The sequence below is a fragment of the Bos indicus x Bos taurus genome, chromosome 15 (assembly GCF_003369695.1).
Source record: "Bos indicus x Bos taurus breed Angus x Brahman F1 hybrid chromosome 15, Bos_hybrid_MaternalHap_v2.0, whole genome shotgun sequence".
Classification (NCBI taxonomy): Eukaryota; Metazoa; Chordata; class Mammalia; order Artiodactyla; family Bovidae; genus Bos; species Bos indicus x Bos taurus.
In genome coordinates this window covers 53,400,681-53,413,282 of record NC_040090.1, presented here as the reverse complement: position 1 = coordinate 53,413,282, position 12,602 = coordinate 53,400,681, and the positions used below count along the sequence as shown (strand labels likewise).

The following is a 12,602-nucleotide window of genomic DNA, read 5'->3' as shown; positions in this document are numbered from 1 at the left end:
GTGTCCCTGAACCATGACCGCAAATGCTGGAGGCACCGAGGTGGGAGGCGTGGAGGACCTTTGCCCGGAGCAGCGAGGAGAAGCAGGATTCTCAGGCTGTTCATGCTCCCCTGCGAGGGGTGGGGCCGCGGACCTGCTGGGAGAGGGTCATGGGACCTCAAGTCCAGGGAGACAGAGCCTGTACCGTCTGCCTTCCCCTCTCTGAGCCTCCTCTCCTCTCCCGCTCCACACAGAATCCTCCCCGTCGGACCCCTCGATGAGCACCCCCAACTCTTACCCCGCCCTCAGCGAGGTGTTCGGGAGGAAGAGGAAGAAGCGGACCAGCATTGAGACCAACATCCGTCTGACTCTGGAGAAGAGATTTCAAGATGTGAGCAGATCTTTGGGGTGGGGGCAGGTGGGCTGACTTGCACAGGAGGGTGAGCATACACGCACACATCCTTGGGCACCACCCCCGAGCCCCCAACACCTGCCCTGGGAAAGGGTCAGAAACAGAGACCTGCTCCTTCTCCAGGTGCTTGAGTGACAGGCTGGGCTCCAGAAACTTCCTCCCCCACAGACCCTGCTGGCTCTGACCTCTATTTGGTACCCATGATCCCTTGAGCCGAGAGATTTAGACTAGGATCTAGAATCCTAGTGGAGAGGATTGTATCTGTATCCAGTTGAGATAAAGGAAGCAAAGCCAGGACATTGTGTATATATTCTTTATCTTCCTCACATTGCTTTGTATTTTTCAAATTATATACGTAAAATAAATACTCATTGTAAAGAATTTGGAAAATGCAGGGAAGTAGGAAAAAAAATTCACCACCAAATGTCATCTATGTATGTCCCTCTGTTTCTTTCTTTGGCATACACTTGCTTCTCTGCTGGCTCAGATGGTAAAGAATCTGCCTGCAATGCAGGAGACCTGGGTTCGATCCCTGGGTCGGGAAGATCCCCTGCAGAAGGAGATGGCAACCCACTCCAGTATTGTTGCCTGGAGAATCCCATGGACAGAGGAGCCTGACAGGCTACAGTCCAGGGAGTTGTAAAGAATCGGACATGACTGAGCAACTAACACTTTCACTTCACATACACTTAAATATTTGTGATCGTATTACATACACACATTGTTTGGGACTTGCAGCAAAAGTGTACTCTGGAGTCAATATGTGGAAGCTAATAATACCAGTTATGTGCCCCATGGGAGCCGGGGAAGAGACGAGGGATAAACATGTGTGGCCTAAAGAGCCTTTAATCAGGGTCCCTTAGGGACCGGCCTCCGGAGTTTCCATCCACACCGCTCAGGTCCCTCAAGGATGTACCCGTGGCCTAGTTCTGCCTCGCAGGCCCCAGGCCTCCAGGACTGTGGCCTCCCCAGCAGATTCCCCCATGCATGTGACTGAGGACTTGATGGCTGCATCCTGCTGGCAGGATGATAAGAGTTGGCTTTTCCTTTTGCTGAAGTTTCTCAGAGTAGCAAGAGTAAGGGAGGCTGTAGAAAGGAGAGAAAGGGGGCTAAGATCAAAGATTGAGTTGGGGGTGGAAGCGGTCAAAACAAAGGAGTGATGGATATATATATATATTTGAGTATGTATACAAATGTATGTGCTTCCCTGATGGCTCAGTGGGAAAGAATCCACCTGCCAATGCAGCAGACATAGAGATGTAGGTTCAGTCCCTGGGTTGGGAAGATCCCATGGAGAAGGAAATGGTAACCCACTGCAGTACTCTTACCTGGGAAATCCCATGGACAGAAGAGCCTGGCAGGCTACAGTCCATGGAGCCGCAAAGAGTCAGACACGACTTATCGACTCACACACACACACACACACATGCTTATCTCCTCTGAAGTCTTGATGAGTCCACGTGTTTTAACTAGCATTTCCTATTCTGAGGTAAGCAGGAAGAAACCAGCTGAGAGAAGTTTTCCTCAGATTATGAGGAAAGAGGGGAACATGGGTTCTGGGGATTCAGCCTGCCCCACCAAGCTCATCAGCTTCTTTATTCAGAACTTCTCCTGGATAAGAAGTGAGAGGAGAGCCTCCACCCTATGTCAGGCCCTGCACTTGGCAGTTGACACACATTTTCTCCTTCAGTCTCCACAATAATCCTATACAGTAGTCATTATTACTCTCCTTTCATAGATGGTTCTGGAGAAGGCAGTGGCACCCCACTCCAGTACGCTTGCCTGGAAAATCCCATGGACGGAGGAGCCTGGTGGGCTGCAGTCCATGGGGTTGCTAGGAGTCGGACACAACTGAGCGACTCCACTTTCACTTTTCACTTTCATGCGTTGGAGAAGGAAATGGCAACCCACTCCAGTGTTCTTGCCTGGAGAATCCCAGGGACAGAGGAGCCTGGTGGACTACCGTCTATGGGGTCTCGCAGAGTCGGACACGACTGAAGTGACTTAGCTTAGCTTTTCATAGATGGTAAGACTGAGGCTCAGAGAGGTTGGGAAAGTTTCCTGAGGCCACAGAGTAAGGGCTAAAACCACTATTCCATCTTAGGTCTGATTCTAAAGCTTTTGCTCCATCTAATTGTTCTATCCTGCTTCCTGGAACATCTCTCCCCCACCTTCGATTCTTGGTCCTGTTCCCTTCTCCTCCTGATGGCTCTGTCCCTTTGGTTTCTGTAGAACCCCAAACCCAGCTCTGAGGAGATCTCCATGATTGCAGAGCAGTTGTCCATGGAGAAGGAGGTGGTGAGGGTCTGGTTCTGCAACCGACGACAAAAGGAGAAGCGAATCAACTGCCCTGTGGCCACACCCATCAAATCACCCATGTACAGTTCCCGGCTGGTGAGTGGCCAGGAGCCAAACTGCCTGCCAAGCACTGGGGGAGATGAAGCCTGGAGGCCAAGAATCTTCCCCATCCTAAGGAAGATGGGGTGGGGGAGTATGGAGTAAATAAATAAGCAAAGAGATACTACATATCAAATATATATAATATAAAGTAAAGAAGAATAAGGAGATAGAATGTGATGGTAAGGAGCTGGTGTTTCAGTAGAGGGGTGAGAGAAGGCCTCTCTGATAAAGTGAGATTTTATCAGGGATCTAAGTATTGAAAGGGAATGAAATATAAATATCTGGAGGAAAGAGTTGTTCCAGGTAGTGGGACCAGAAAATGAGAAGAGCTGGCATGTTTGAGGAACAGCACGGAAGCCAGTGTCACCAGGGCAGAGCAAGGAAGGTGGTGAGGAGCGGGAGATGAAGTCAGAGAAGTAACAGGAACCCATTCACTAAGGAAAGGTCTTAGAGGCCATCAAAAGGACCCTGGCCTTCATCTTAAGTGAAATAAGATACCACTAGAGAGCTGCCACGGGCTGCCATTTGGAGATTAATCTGTGTGGAAGCAGGATACCACTTGAGAAAGTTACAACAATCAAGCTTCGAGGGGTGGAAGCTTGGGCTAGGGTGGAGGGCATGGTGGGGGGAGACGTGGTTGGACTCTAAATGGATTTCCACCATGAAGCCAACAACGTGTGCTGTTAGCTCAGACAGGAAGTACGAAAAACGAGGCCAAGATGACCTCAACGGTTCTGACCTGAGCAACACATTGGCAGGTGTTGCCATTTTTTGAGATTATAAAGACTGTAGAGGAACAGGTTTGAAGGGTGGGGAGGTGAGCAGAGAATTTAGAGCTGGTTATATTAGACTTAACATCCTAGGCATCCAAGAGAAAGTGTCAAGTAGATGGTTATATCTAGGAATCTAGAATGCAAGGTGAGAAGTCAGGGCTGGGAGTGATTTGAAGTTCAGGCAGACTGGGAGGCCTGGAGGGTAGAAAATATCTTCTCCATCCCTGGGATTGGTGAAGGTTGAAGATTAAGGGAGGTGGGGATAATGGTGTTGTCCCCATGTTTCTAGCACTCAAGGGTGGCTGAAATCCAGCCTCGTCCTGGCATATTTCATAAACGCATACTATTGTTTATTCTTTCACCAAACATTGATCAACCATCTACTATGTATTGTTCTTTGTACCAAGTGCTGGGGATACACAAATAAATAATATTTGTCCCCTGTCCCGGAGGACCTCACTGCCTAGCAGAGGAGACAGACAAATAATCAAATGGCAGACAACACGATGGTTTCTCTCAGAGAATTTAGGAGTAGCAGCTAACAAAGCCTCGGGAGGTGGTGGTTAGGGAAGGCTTCCCCAAGGAGATAATTAATGCCTGAGCTGAGTCTAAAAAGACAAGAAGGAGTGAAGAGGCAAGTAAGTGTGTAGCGGGTAGAGTTCCCAGAGGAGAAAGTAGAAGAACCATGGTGCAGTGGTGGGAAGCAGGGTGAAGAGGGCACGGAACAGCAGGTGGTTCCATGGGGAGGACTGTTGACAGATAAGACTGCATAGATCAGCAAGGGCCAGATGGAAGGGATTGTGGGCAGGGGTAAGGGAGGTGAAGGCTTGGGGAATTGCTGACGGATTTGAAGCAGGGCACTGGCATGATCAAATTTGCTTTTTAGAACCATCACTCTGACTGCAGTCATAGAGGGTGGCTTGAGAGGCACCAGGCTTGGTTTCAGAGATGAGTTAGATGTGACCGCAGTTATCCAGTAAAGATAGGATGAGGGCCGAAGCAAAGCCATTTGGTTAGATGAGGGGCATGGGAGAGATTCAGGAGATAATTAGAAGGTAGAATTATTAGGTCTTGGTTAATAGCTTGAAAACTGGGTGGGGGCAGGGAGAACCATAAAGGGAAGAGAGTACTCTGGGATGCCTCTCTGCATTCAGGCCAGACTGACTGGGTAGAAGCTGGTGCCGATGATGGAACAATTATACGTAGGGGAGGAGCTGGCTTAGGAGTAGGAAAAAATTATTTCAGTTCCTTTTGTTTTTTTTCATCTGGCTGTGCTGAGTCTTAGTTGCTGCATGTGGAATCTAGTTCCCTAACCAGAGATCAAACCTGGGGCCCCTTGCATTGGGAGCACAGAGTCTTAGCCACCGGATCTCCAAAGAAGTCCCATTTTAGTTCTTTACACCATTATGATATACAGTAAGGCCTATGGGTCACCCAAGTAGGAAAGTCCCCGGGCACTTGGAATAATGGGTCTGGAGTTCAGAAGGAAAAGCCAGGATAGAGAAGTGAGCTGGGGAGTCATAAGCACACAGGTGGTGGTTGGCATCCTGGGTCAGGAGGGTCTCACCTGTTTAATTTGTACAGAAGAAGCAAAGAAGAAAATTGAAATCCCAACCCTGGGAAACACCAGCATTTGAGGGCTGGGCAAAGGAAGAGGACCAAGGGGAGAAAATAAGAAGGTGGAGCCAGAAAAGGCAAGAAATTGCAATGAAGTGGGTGAAGCAGCTGTAAGGAGCCCTGAAGGATTGCCGTGGGAACACCGATGAAAGACCCCCAAATCAGGATGGGATGCAGGAGGGCTGACTCCCTAATTTGTTTGGAGAACAGGTTGGGAATTCATAAAAAGAACAGCATAGCAGAAGGAATAGTCTGTGAGAGGCATTGAATTCTAAAACAACATGATGCATCTGGGGAACCACAAGCTTTTTGTTCTGGCTGGAGCTAAGGGTTTAGGCCTAAGACAGGAGGTTGATGAGAGCTGGATCATGGTGGGCCATGGATGCTAAATTACCCTCGAAGCTATGAGGAGCCATTGACAATTTGAAGTTGGAGACAATATGATGTTCATTGACCATTCATTTCTTAAATATTTATTGAGCACACACTATTTGGCCCTGAGATGTGGCAGTGCACAGGATCGTTATTGGTGATCTCTGCTTAGAGTCTAGCAAGGAAAACAGACATTAAACAGAATGCAATTTGTGATGAAGCCTCCAGAGAAGGCGTGTGGGTATTTGAGGGACCAAACCTAGTCCAGGTATCAGGGACTTCTCTTTGGAATGATGGTCAAGTTGATGGCAGAAGAAAGAGTAGACTCGAATGGGGTAAAGGTCTGAGTTAGAGGTGGGGAAGGGGAGCAGGATGGCGGGGCAGAGGGAGTGTTGGGAAGAACATTCTCTGCAGATGAAACAGTGTGGGCAAAGGCCCTGAGGCTGGGGCGGGCAGGGAGAGGAAGCACAGAAGGTTGGAATGGAACACAGGGAGGGAGACTGTGTGAATGAGGAGGCTGGAGCAGTAGGCGGGCTAGATCCTGTAGGGCACTGTAGGCCACGTGAAGGAAACCGAACCATGCCATGAGAGATTTGGAATCCTTAAAGATGGGGCTTTGTCTAGAATAGTTGGGAGGTAGCTATCACCTCAGTTCAAACCGAGCTGGGGACACCAATGTGGAGAAAAGAAGTGGGAGGCATGGAAGAGCCATAAAGGAGCATGATGCATTCTCATCGTGCATTGGATACTGAGCACCTGCCAAGTTCTGGGTGCTGCAGCAGACACTGAGGATCCAGCAGGGGACCACACAAGCATCACACTCCCCTCATGAAGTCTCCAGCCTAGTCAGGGAGAAAGATGTTAAATAAATAGTCACATTAATACTTGCAGTCAATGCTAAAGGAAAACAACCCTGAATATTCATTGGAAGGACTGATGCTGAAGTTCCAATAATTTGACCACGTGATGCAAAGAGCAGACTTATTGGAAAAGACCCTGATGCTGGGAAAGGTTGAAGGCAGGAGGAGAATCGGGTAGCTGAGGATGAGATGGTTGCATGGCATCACTGACTCAATGGACATGAATCTGAGCAATCTCTAGGAGATAGTGAAGGACAGAGGAGCCTGGCACGCTGCAGTCCATGTGGTCGCAAAGAGTCGGACTCAACTGAGCGACTAAACAGGAACAACAATACTTGTGGCGTCCTGAAGGAAGAGGGTAGAGAAAATGCTCTAATTCGGTCTTCTTGGGTCTCACTGGAACATTGTCCTTGGGACTGGGACATAGTTTCTTCTACTTCTGGTGTGAAATAATCTCCAAGATATACTGTTAAGCAAAACAAAAAAAAAGAAGAAGAAGAAGAAAGAAAGCAAAAAAGGCAAAATTATTCAGAGCAGTGTGGGCAGAATGCTACTATTTATATAAAAACTTAAAGGGAGAGCCATATCTCTGCTTGCACATGTACAGCCTGTCTCCAGATAGAAGAGAAGAAGCTGGTTGCAGTGACTAAATAATTATTTATTTAAAAACAACAACAAATGGCTTGGGGTGTGGCAGCAAGGGGTGGGTGGAGGAAAAGAGGGAGGGAGATTATTGATAGCATCTCTCACCACGCTGCCCCACACCTGTCTCCACCCTTCGTGGGCCCCCAGCCTACTAAAGAGGCTCCTTGTGAAAGGGTAGGTCAATGAAAGCAGCAGAACCATTGCTGATTGATTAGGAAACGAGTACATGCTGAATCCTGTCGGCATGGGATGTTCCAAACTAGGGGAGGGCAGGGGTGGCCAGTCGCAGCTCCCTGAGCAGAACCTCCCTACGAGGTCCTGGGTGGAGGCTGATCCGAGTGTCCCAGGACAGCATGAGAAGATGAAGGGGGAGGAAAAGTATGCCGAGTTCAGCTCCAGTGAAGAGATAAACAGCAGCTCAAGACATACAAGAGTTGACAGCTTCTGCAGGAAGGCAGGGAACTAACATTTAACAAGCCAGGTACTCTTTGCCAGGCATTGAGTTAGAAGCTTAATGGACATTATTTCATTAAACTTAATTAAAAGAAAATATGAGGGAGGTGTTACTGTTGTTTTACGGATGAGAAAACCAAATCTCAGCAGGGTTAAGTAACGTGCCCCAGCTACACAGACAGTGGTGGAGCCAGGCCTCACTCCCAGATCTGTTGGGCCCCTGTGTCTATTTAGGATGGTAATACTGAGGGTAGGGATTCCTGGACTGTGTGGGAAGGTTAAGCTACAGTACCTTAGGTCCCTTCCCAGCCCAGAGTTGATGATGCTGTGAGGTCTCCAGGGCGAGATGCAAAGCTTCAGAGACCTCACACAGTTCGTCTCCTCCAGGGACCTCTGGAGAGTGGATGGTCCACTCATGCATCAAGATGCGAAGCCTGTGTCAGGATGGTTAGGGCTGAGCTCTTCTGCCCAAGCAAGTGCAGGGGTCTTAAAAATAAAACACAAGCATTTCCATTATTCTTTTTTTAATGTTTATTTATTGGGCTGCATTAGCTCTTAGTTCCAGCATGCAGGGTCTTCATTGATCATGTGGGATCTTTGAGGCAGTGTGAGGGCTCAGTAGGCGCAGCATGTGGGCTTAGCTGCCCCATGGCATATCAGTTCCCCAACCAGGGATCAAACCTGCATCCTCTGCAATGGAAGGTGGATTCTTAACCACTGGACCCCCAGGGAAGTCCCCACAGGGGTCTTTTAAGAAGGAAGAAGAAGGGACCGGAAATAAAGCAGCCATCCCGCAGTGTCGGCCACAAGGGCATCCTGGAGGCATGCTCCTCTCCTCACCAGAGCATCTGAGCAAGGCCTCTTTGGTCTGGCAGTGCCCAGGCAGCCTTGCCAGGGGTCACACTGCAGAGAGGCCCTGGCCTGAGGTCCGCAGGGAGTGGTAGGAGCAGGGCAGAGCTGGAGCTGTGTGGTGTACATGGTCCAGAGCCTTTCCTGTGACACAGAGCACAGGGCATTGGTTTGGGATTAGGAAACCATCCAGGAAGTGGAGCCCTAATCTCTGTGGAGTCTACGGCCTAGCACCCTGGGAGAAGCTACAGAAGATGGACACGGAAATGGAAGAGAATGTTTACAAGCTTCTCTCACCTTTCAGGTGTCTCCCTCTGGATCTCTGGGCCCCCTCTCTGTCCCTCCAGTCCACAGCACCATGCCTGGAACAGGTGAGCTCTAAAAATAAGGTCTACTAGCATTCTTTTTGGAGAAGGCAATGGCAACCCACTCCAGTACTCTTGCCTGGAAAATCCTATGGACGGAGGAGCCTGGTAGGCTGCAGTCCATGGGGTCATGAAGAGTCAGACACTTACTGTGTGACTTCACTTTCACTCATTGGAGAAGGAAATGGCAACCCACTCCAGTGTTCTTGCCTGGAGAATCCCAGGGACAGTGGAGCCTAGTGGGCTGCCATCTGTGGGGTCGCACAGAGTCGGACACGACTGAAGCAACTTAGCAGCAGCAGCGGCAGCAGCAGCATTCTTTTAGATAATGGGATAACAGAACTGCAAGATATTGACCTAAGTCAGTTCAGTTCAGTTGCTCAATCATGTACGACTCTTTGCAACCCCATGGACTGCAGCACGCCAGGCTTCCCTGTCCATCACCAACTCCCGAAGCTTACTCAAACTCATGTCATTCGAGTCGGTGATGCCATCCATCTCATCCTCAGCATTCCCAAAATGTGTTTCAGAAGATGTTAACATTTTTTCTAGGAGGAAAAGTCTTCCATGATCAAGTAAGTTTGGGGAATGCTGAGTAGGTAAAGTTTGAGCAAGTGTTTTTGTTTTAATTGCTGCACTTCTCGGCCCACTTTATGTACAAATGCCTTATACATAAAAATGAGCTGAACAGAAGGCAGGGTTTTCTAAACCAATTTTCTACAGAACTCTATTTTTCAAAAAGTATTTCAAAGAATTAGATAGGGTGACCATATGTCTGGATTTGCCCAGGACAGCCCCAGTATCTGATGATCCCCTGTGATGATGTCATTATCAATACCAATGTCTTCGACCCTTCAAAGCATCTTAGCTTGGAGGATGAAATCTATGTCACCTTATCCATGGAATGCTGTTTGGGAAACCCAAATACAGGAGTTCAGTTTTATCCAGATTTGCCATATTACAGAGGTCACAAAGAGGTTTCAGGGAAGTGAAGCAAGTTGCCACAGGCCACAGAGCTCTTTAGTGGATGGCTGGGACTCCTCCCGTGCTCTTTCTGGAAGACCACGTACCATGTGGAGATGGGAACCCCAGAGAGGCTGGCCATCTTGACCTGTGCTCTCAGCTTCTCTTTTCCTCCCCGAGCATTCTTCCTTCTCTCCTCCTCGCTTCCCTCCCAAAGCTCTGGTTCTCTTTCTTATCCTGCCCCTGGGTCCCAGGCTGGATATACCCAGCCCAGGGTGTGCCCTTGGAATGGGATGGTTTTGGCATCCATCCTTCCTGTGTTTTGCAAGTCTTGGACTTGTGGAACCAGCCATGCCACTCTCAGGGCCTGGGCTAAGGAGAAGTGTGTACGATGAGGGCCCCCTGGGGCTGGGTGTTGATGCTACCATGATAGGAGGTGGGCAGATGGGTGGAGGCGGGAGTGGAGTAGGGAGAAGGTGAGACCCCTTGGGGGATACGTGCCTGAAGGTCATGAGGTCCCTGGAGCCAGCCTCATTAATTCCCCCTTGTTTCTGCCTCTCCTCGTGCTCAGTAACGTCATCCTGTTCCCCTGGGAACAACAGCAGGCCATCTTCTCCAGGCTCAGGACTCCAGGCCAGCAGCCCCACTGCATCTCAGAATAACTCCAAAGCGGCCGTGAACTCCTCCTCCAGTTTTAACTCTTCAGGGTAAGGTGGAGGGAAGAGCACCAAGACACCTCTGCCAGGGCCAAGGGACATGTGAGAAGCTGCGTCTGAGGGTCAACACCTTGGGGAAGAAGGCTTGTCACAGGGGAGGCAGGGAGAGGGCGGGGTGGTGAGCCAGACTGGACTCTGTCCCTTGGGAGTGGGATTTAAAAGAGAAGCCTCAGCCAGTGCTGGCAAGGAGCTGATGTCAACAGAGCCAAAATTTCCATCCTCTCTGGGAGGGTGGAAATTTCCAAACACTCCTGTCGGAAAGGGACAGGTCCTTCCCTGAGCTTCGGAGAACTCCCTTTCACGCCAGTTCCAGCTGCAGTGGGGACGTTCTGCCCCGAGCCTGAGCTTCCCTGTGTAGCTGACGCCCTGGGAGAGGGGAAGGGTGCTCCATCCTAACCTTGTGCTCCCACCCAGGATGCAGTGACAGAAGCAGCCTCCAGAGCCTTGATGCAAAGATTCTCCTCTAAAAAGTGTTCCCAGAGTGGATGCCTCAAGAGGTTTCTTCCCCAGTTCAGAACAAAACAAGAGATTTGCAAATCAGGCAATTAAAGACCTGAGCTTGTTTGAAGAAATGAACCTGTTTGTCCAAACCCAAACTGTTTGGCAAGGCAGCCAGCTCTTAAGGGCCAACTGTTGCATACCCCCAAAGCTAGGAGCTCCTAAACCTCCCCCACCAAAAAGAAGAGAGGAAAACATATAACGGACATTTAAAAAAAAATTGTTCTGAGATATAATTCACATTCCATAAAATTTACCAATTTAAAGTGTACAAGTCAGTGTTTTTTAGTATATTCACAGGATGCTGCAATTGTCACCATATCTGATTCTAGAACACTTTCAGCACCCCTAGAAAAAAACCCTATATGTATCTGCTAGTGCTCACTGCTTATTCCTGTCTTTCCTCATGGTTAGAAGCTGTCTGATTGACTCGTTCCTTCCTCCCCTCTAGATCCTGGTATCGATGGAGTCATCCCACCTACCTCCACTGAGACCAAAAAGTTTCTCCTCTGCCACCTGGCCCTGTATTCCCCACCAGAAGGAAGGGAATCATGCCATCTCTGTATGGACAGATTACTTTCAGGAGAGAGAGCGGAAGAGGATGAACCCAAACTCTTGTCTTCTTCGGACCAAGGGCCTCCAGAGATCCAAACTGTGATTGAACCGTGTGCTGACTCCTAGCGCTCTTGAAATGCACATCCCTCCTAGGAGTTGGTCATTTCTACCTTCCTTGCCTGCACCCTTCTCTAAATATTTCAGACAGTTTCCCTGCTGCAGTGGCCTTTGAAAAAGGACTTCTTCTTATTCTCCAGCTCGTCTCCAGTTCATTCTGGGCACAGCCATTCACCTAGTGCCAGACTACCAGAGGGGAGAGAACGGGTTTTGACTCTGAACTTAGCCACAGTCCAAGAACTGATTCTAGAATCTGTGAAAAGATTTGAATCTGATGTCTCTACCAAAGCTTGGATGTTTTTTCTGTTCAGCAAACTTTTCATTTCCCCCCACTTTCTCTTTAGCCTCGTCCCCTTTTCTAGAACCAAATCCATTCATAATCGTATTCTCCAAATTCCCTCCTCTTTACTCAGTCCCCTGGCACATTTCTCTGCCCACAGGTGCTCTTCTGTCTGCTTTGTCTGCCCCAGAGTTCAGGAACACCTGTTTCTTCTCTCCTTCCCTGTGTTTCTCCTTCTCTCCTTCTCTGCCCTGTCTCCTGTTGCAGAAGGAGGAACACGAAAGCACACACACAACAATTATGCTGGCAACATAACTGTATATAACCGTTTCCTTTTTTTGCATTATGTTCTTCTCTCCTTAATGTGGAATTTTCCAGAGAAATGTTTAACTCAGGTGTGAATTTTGAAAATGTCTCTGTAATATATTATCTTCTTTAACAAAAAAGAAAGAAAGAAAAAAAAATACCAAAGTGTGAACTACTGTGCTAGCTTCCACAGGAGTTCCCACATGGGCTGGGAATCCTTGTTGATTTTTGCAGGAATGTTCTTTCTCCAGTCTCTTTCTTTGTGGGCCAGTGTGTAGACTGTAACATGAAGCCATTGTAGAAATGGTCACTTTTTATTTTTTTTAAGATTGCATAGCCAAGAAAATGTTGAGATTCAAAGGAATCCCTCTGTTCCTAAATAAATTTGTATAATGATATATACAGTATTCCACTACTGGTAAGAAGCTACTACTGCTAAGTT

The 12,602-nt window shown here is 48.5% G+C and overlaps 1 protein-coding gene across 1 annotated transcript in view; it reads left to right on the top strand.

Moving 5' to 3' along the window:
- POU2F3 (POU class 2 homeobox 3) overlaps window positions 1–12,558 on the top strand; it is an 89,038-nt gene extending 76,480 nt beyond the window's left edge. Inside the window, exons 12-16 of the mRNA XM_027562084.1 lie at window positions 234–370; window positions 2,624–2,785; window positions 8,665–8,731; window positions 10,260–10,395; window positions 11,354–12,558. Coding sequence (XP_027417885.1) covers window positions 234–370; window positions 2,624–2,785; window positions 8,665–8,731; window positions 10,260–10,395; window positions 11,354–11,393 — 542 coding nt within the window. The 3' untranslated portion in view covers window positions 11,394–12,558. The remainder of the gene's footprint in view (window positions 1–233; window positions 371–2,623; window positions 2,786–8,664; window positions 8,732–10,259; window positions 10,396–11,353) is intronic.
- Window positions 12,559–12,602: the final 44 nt, after the last annotated feature.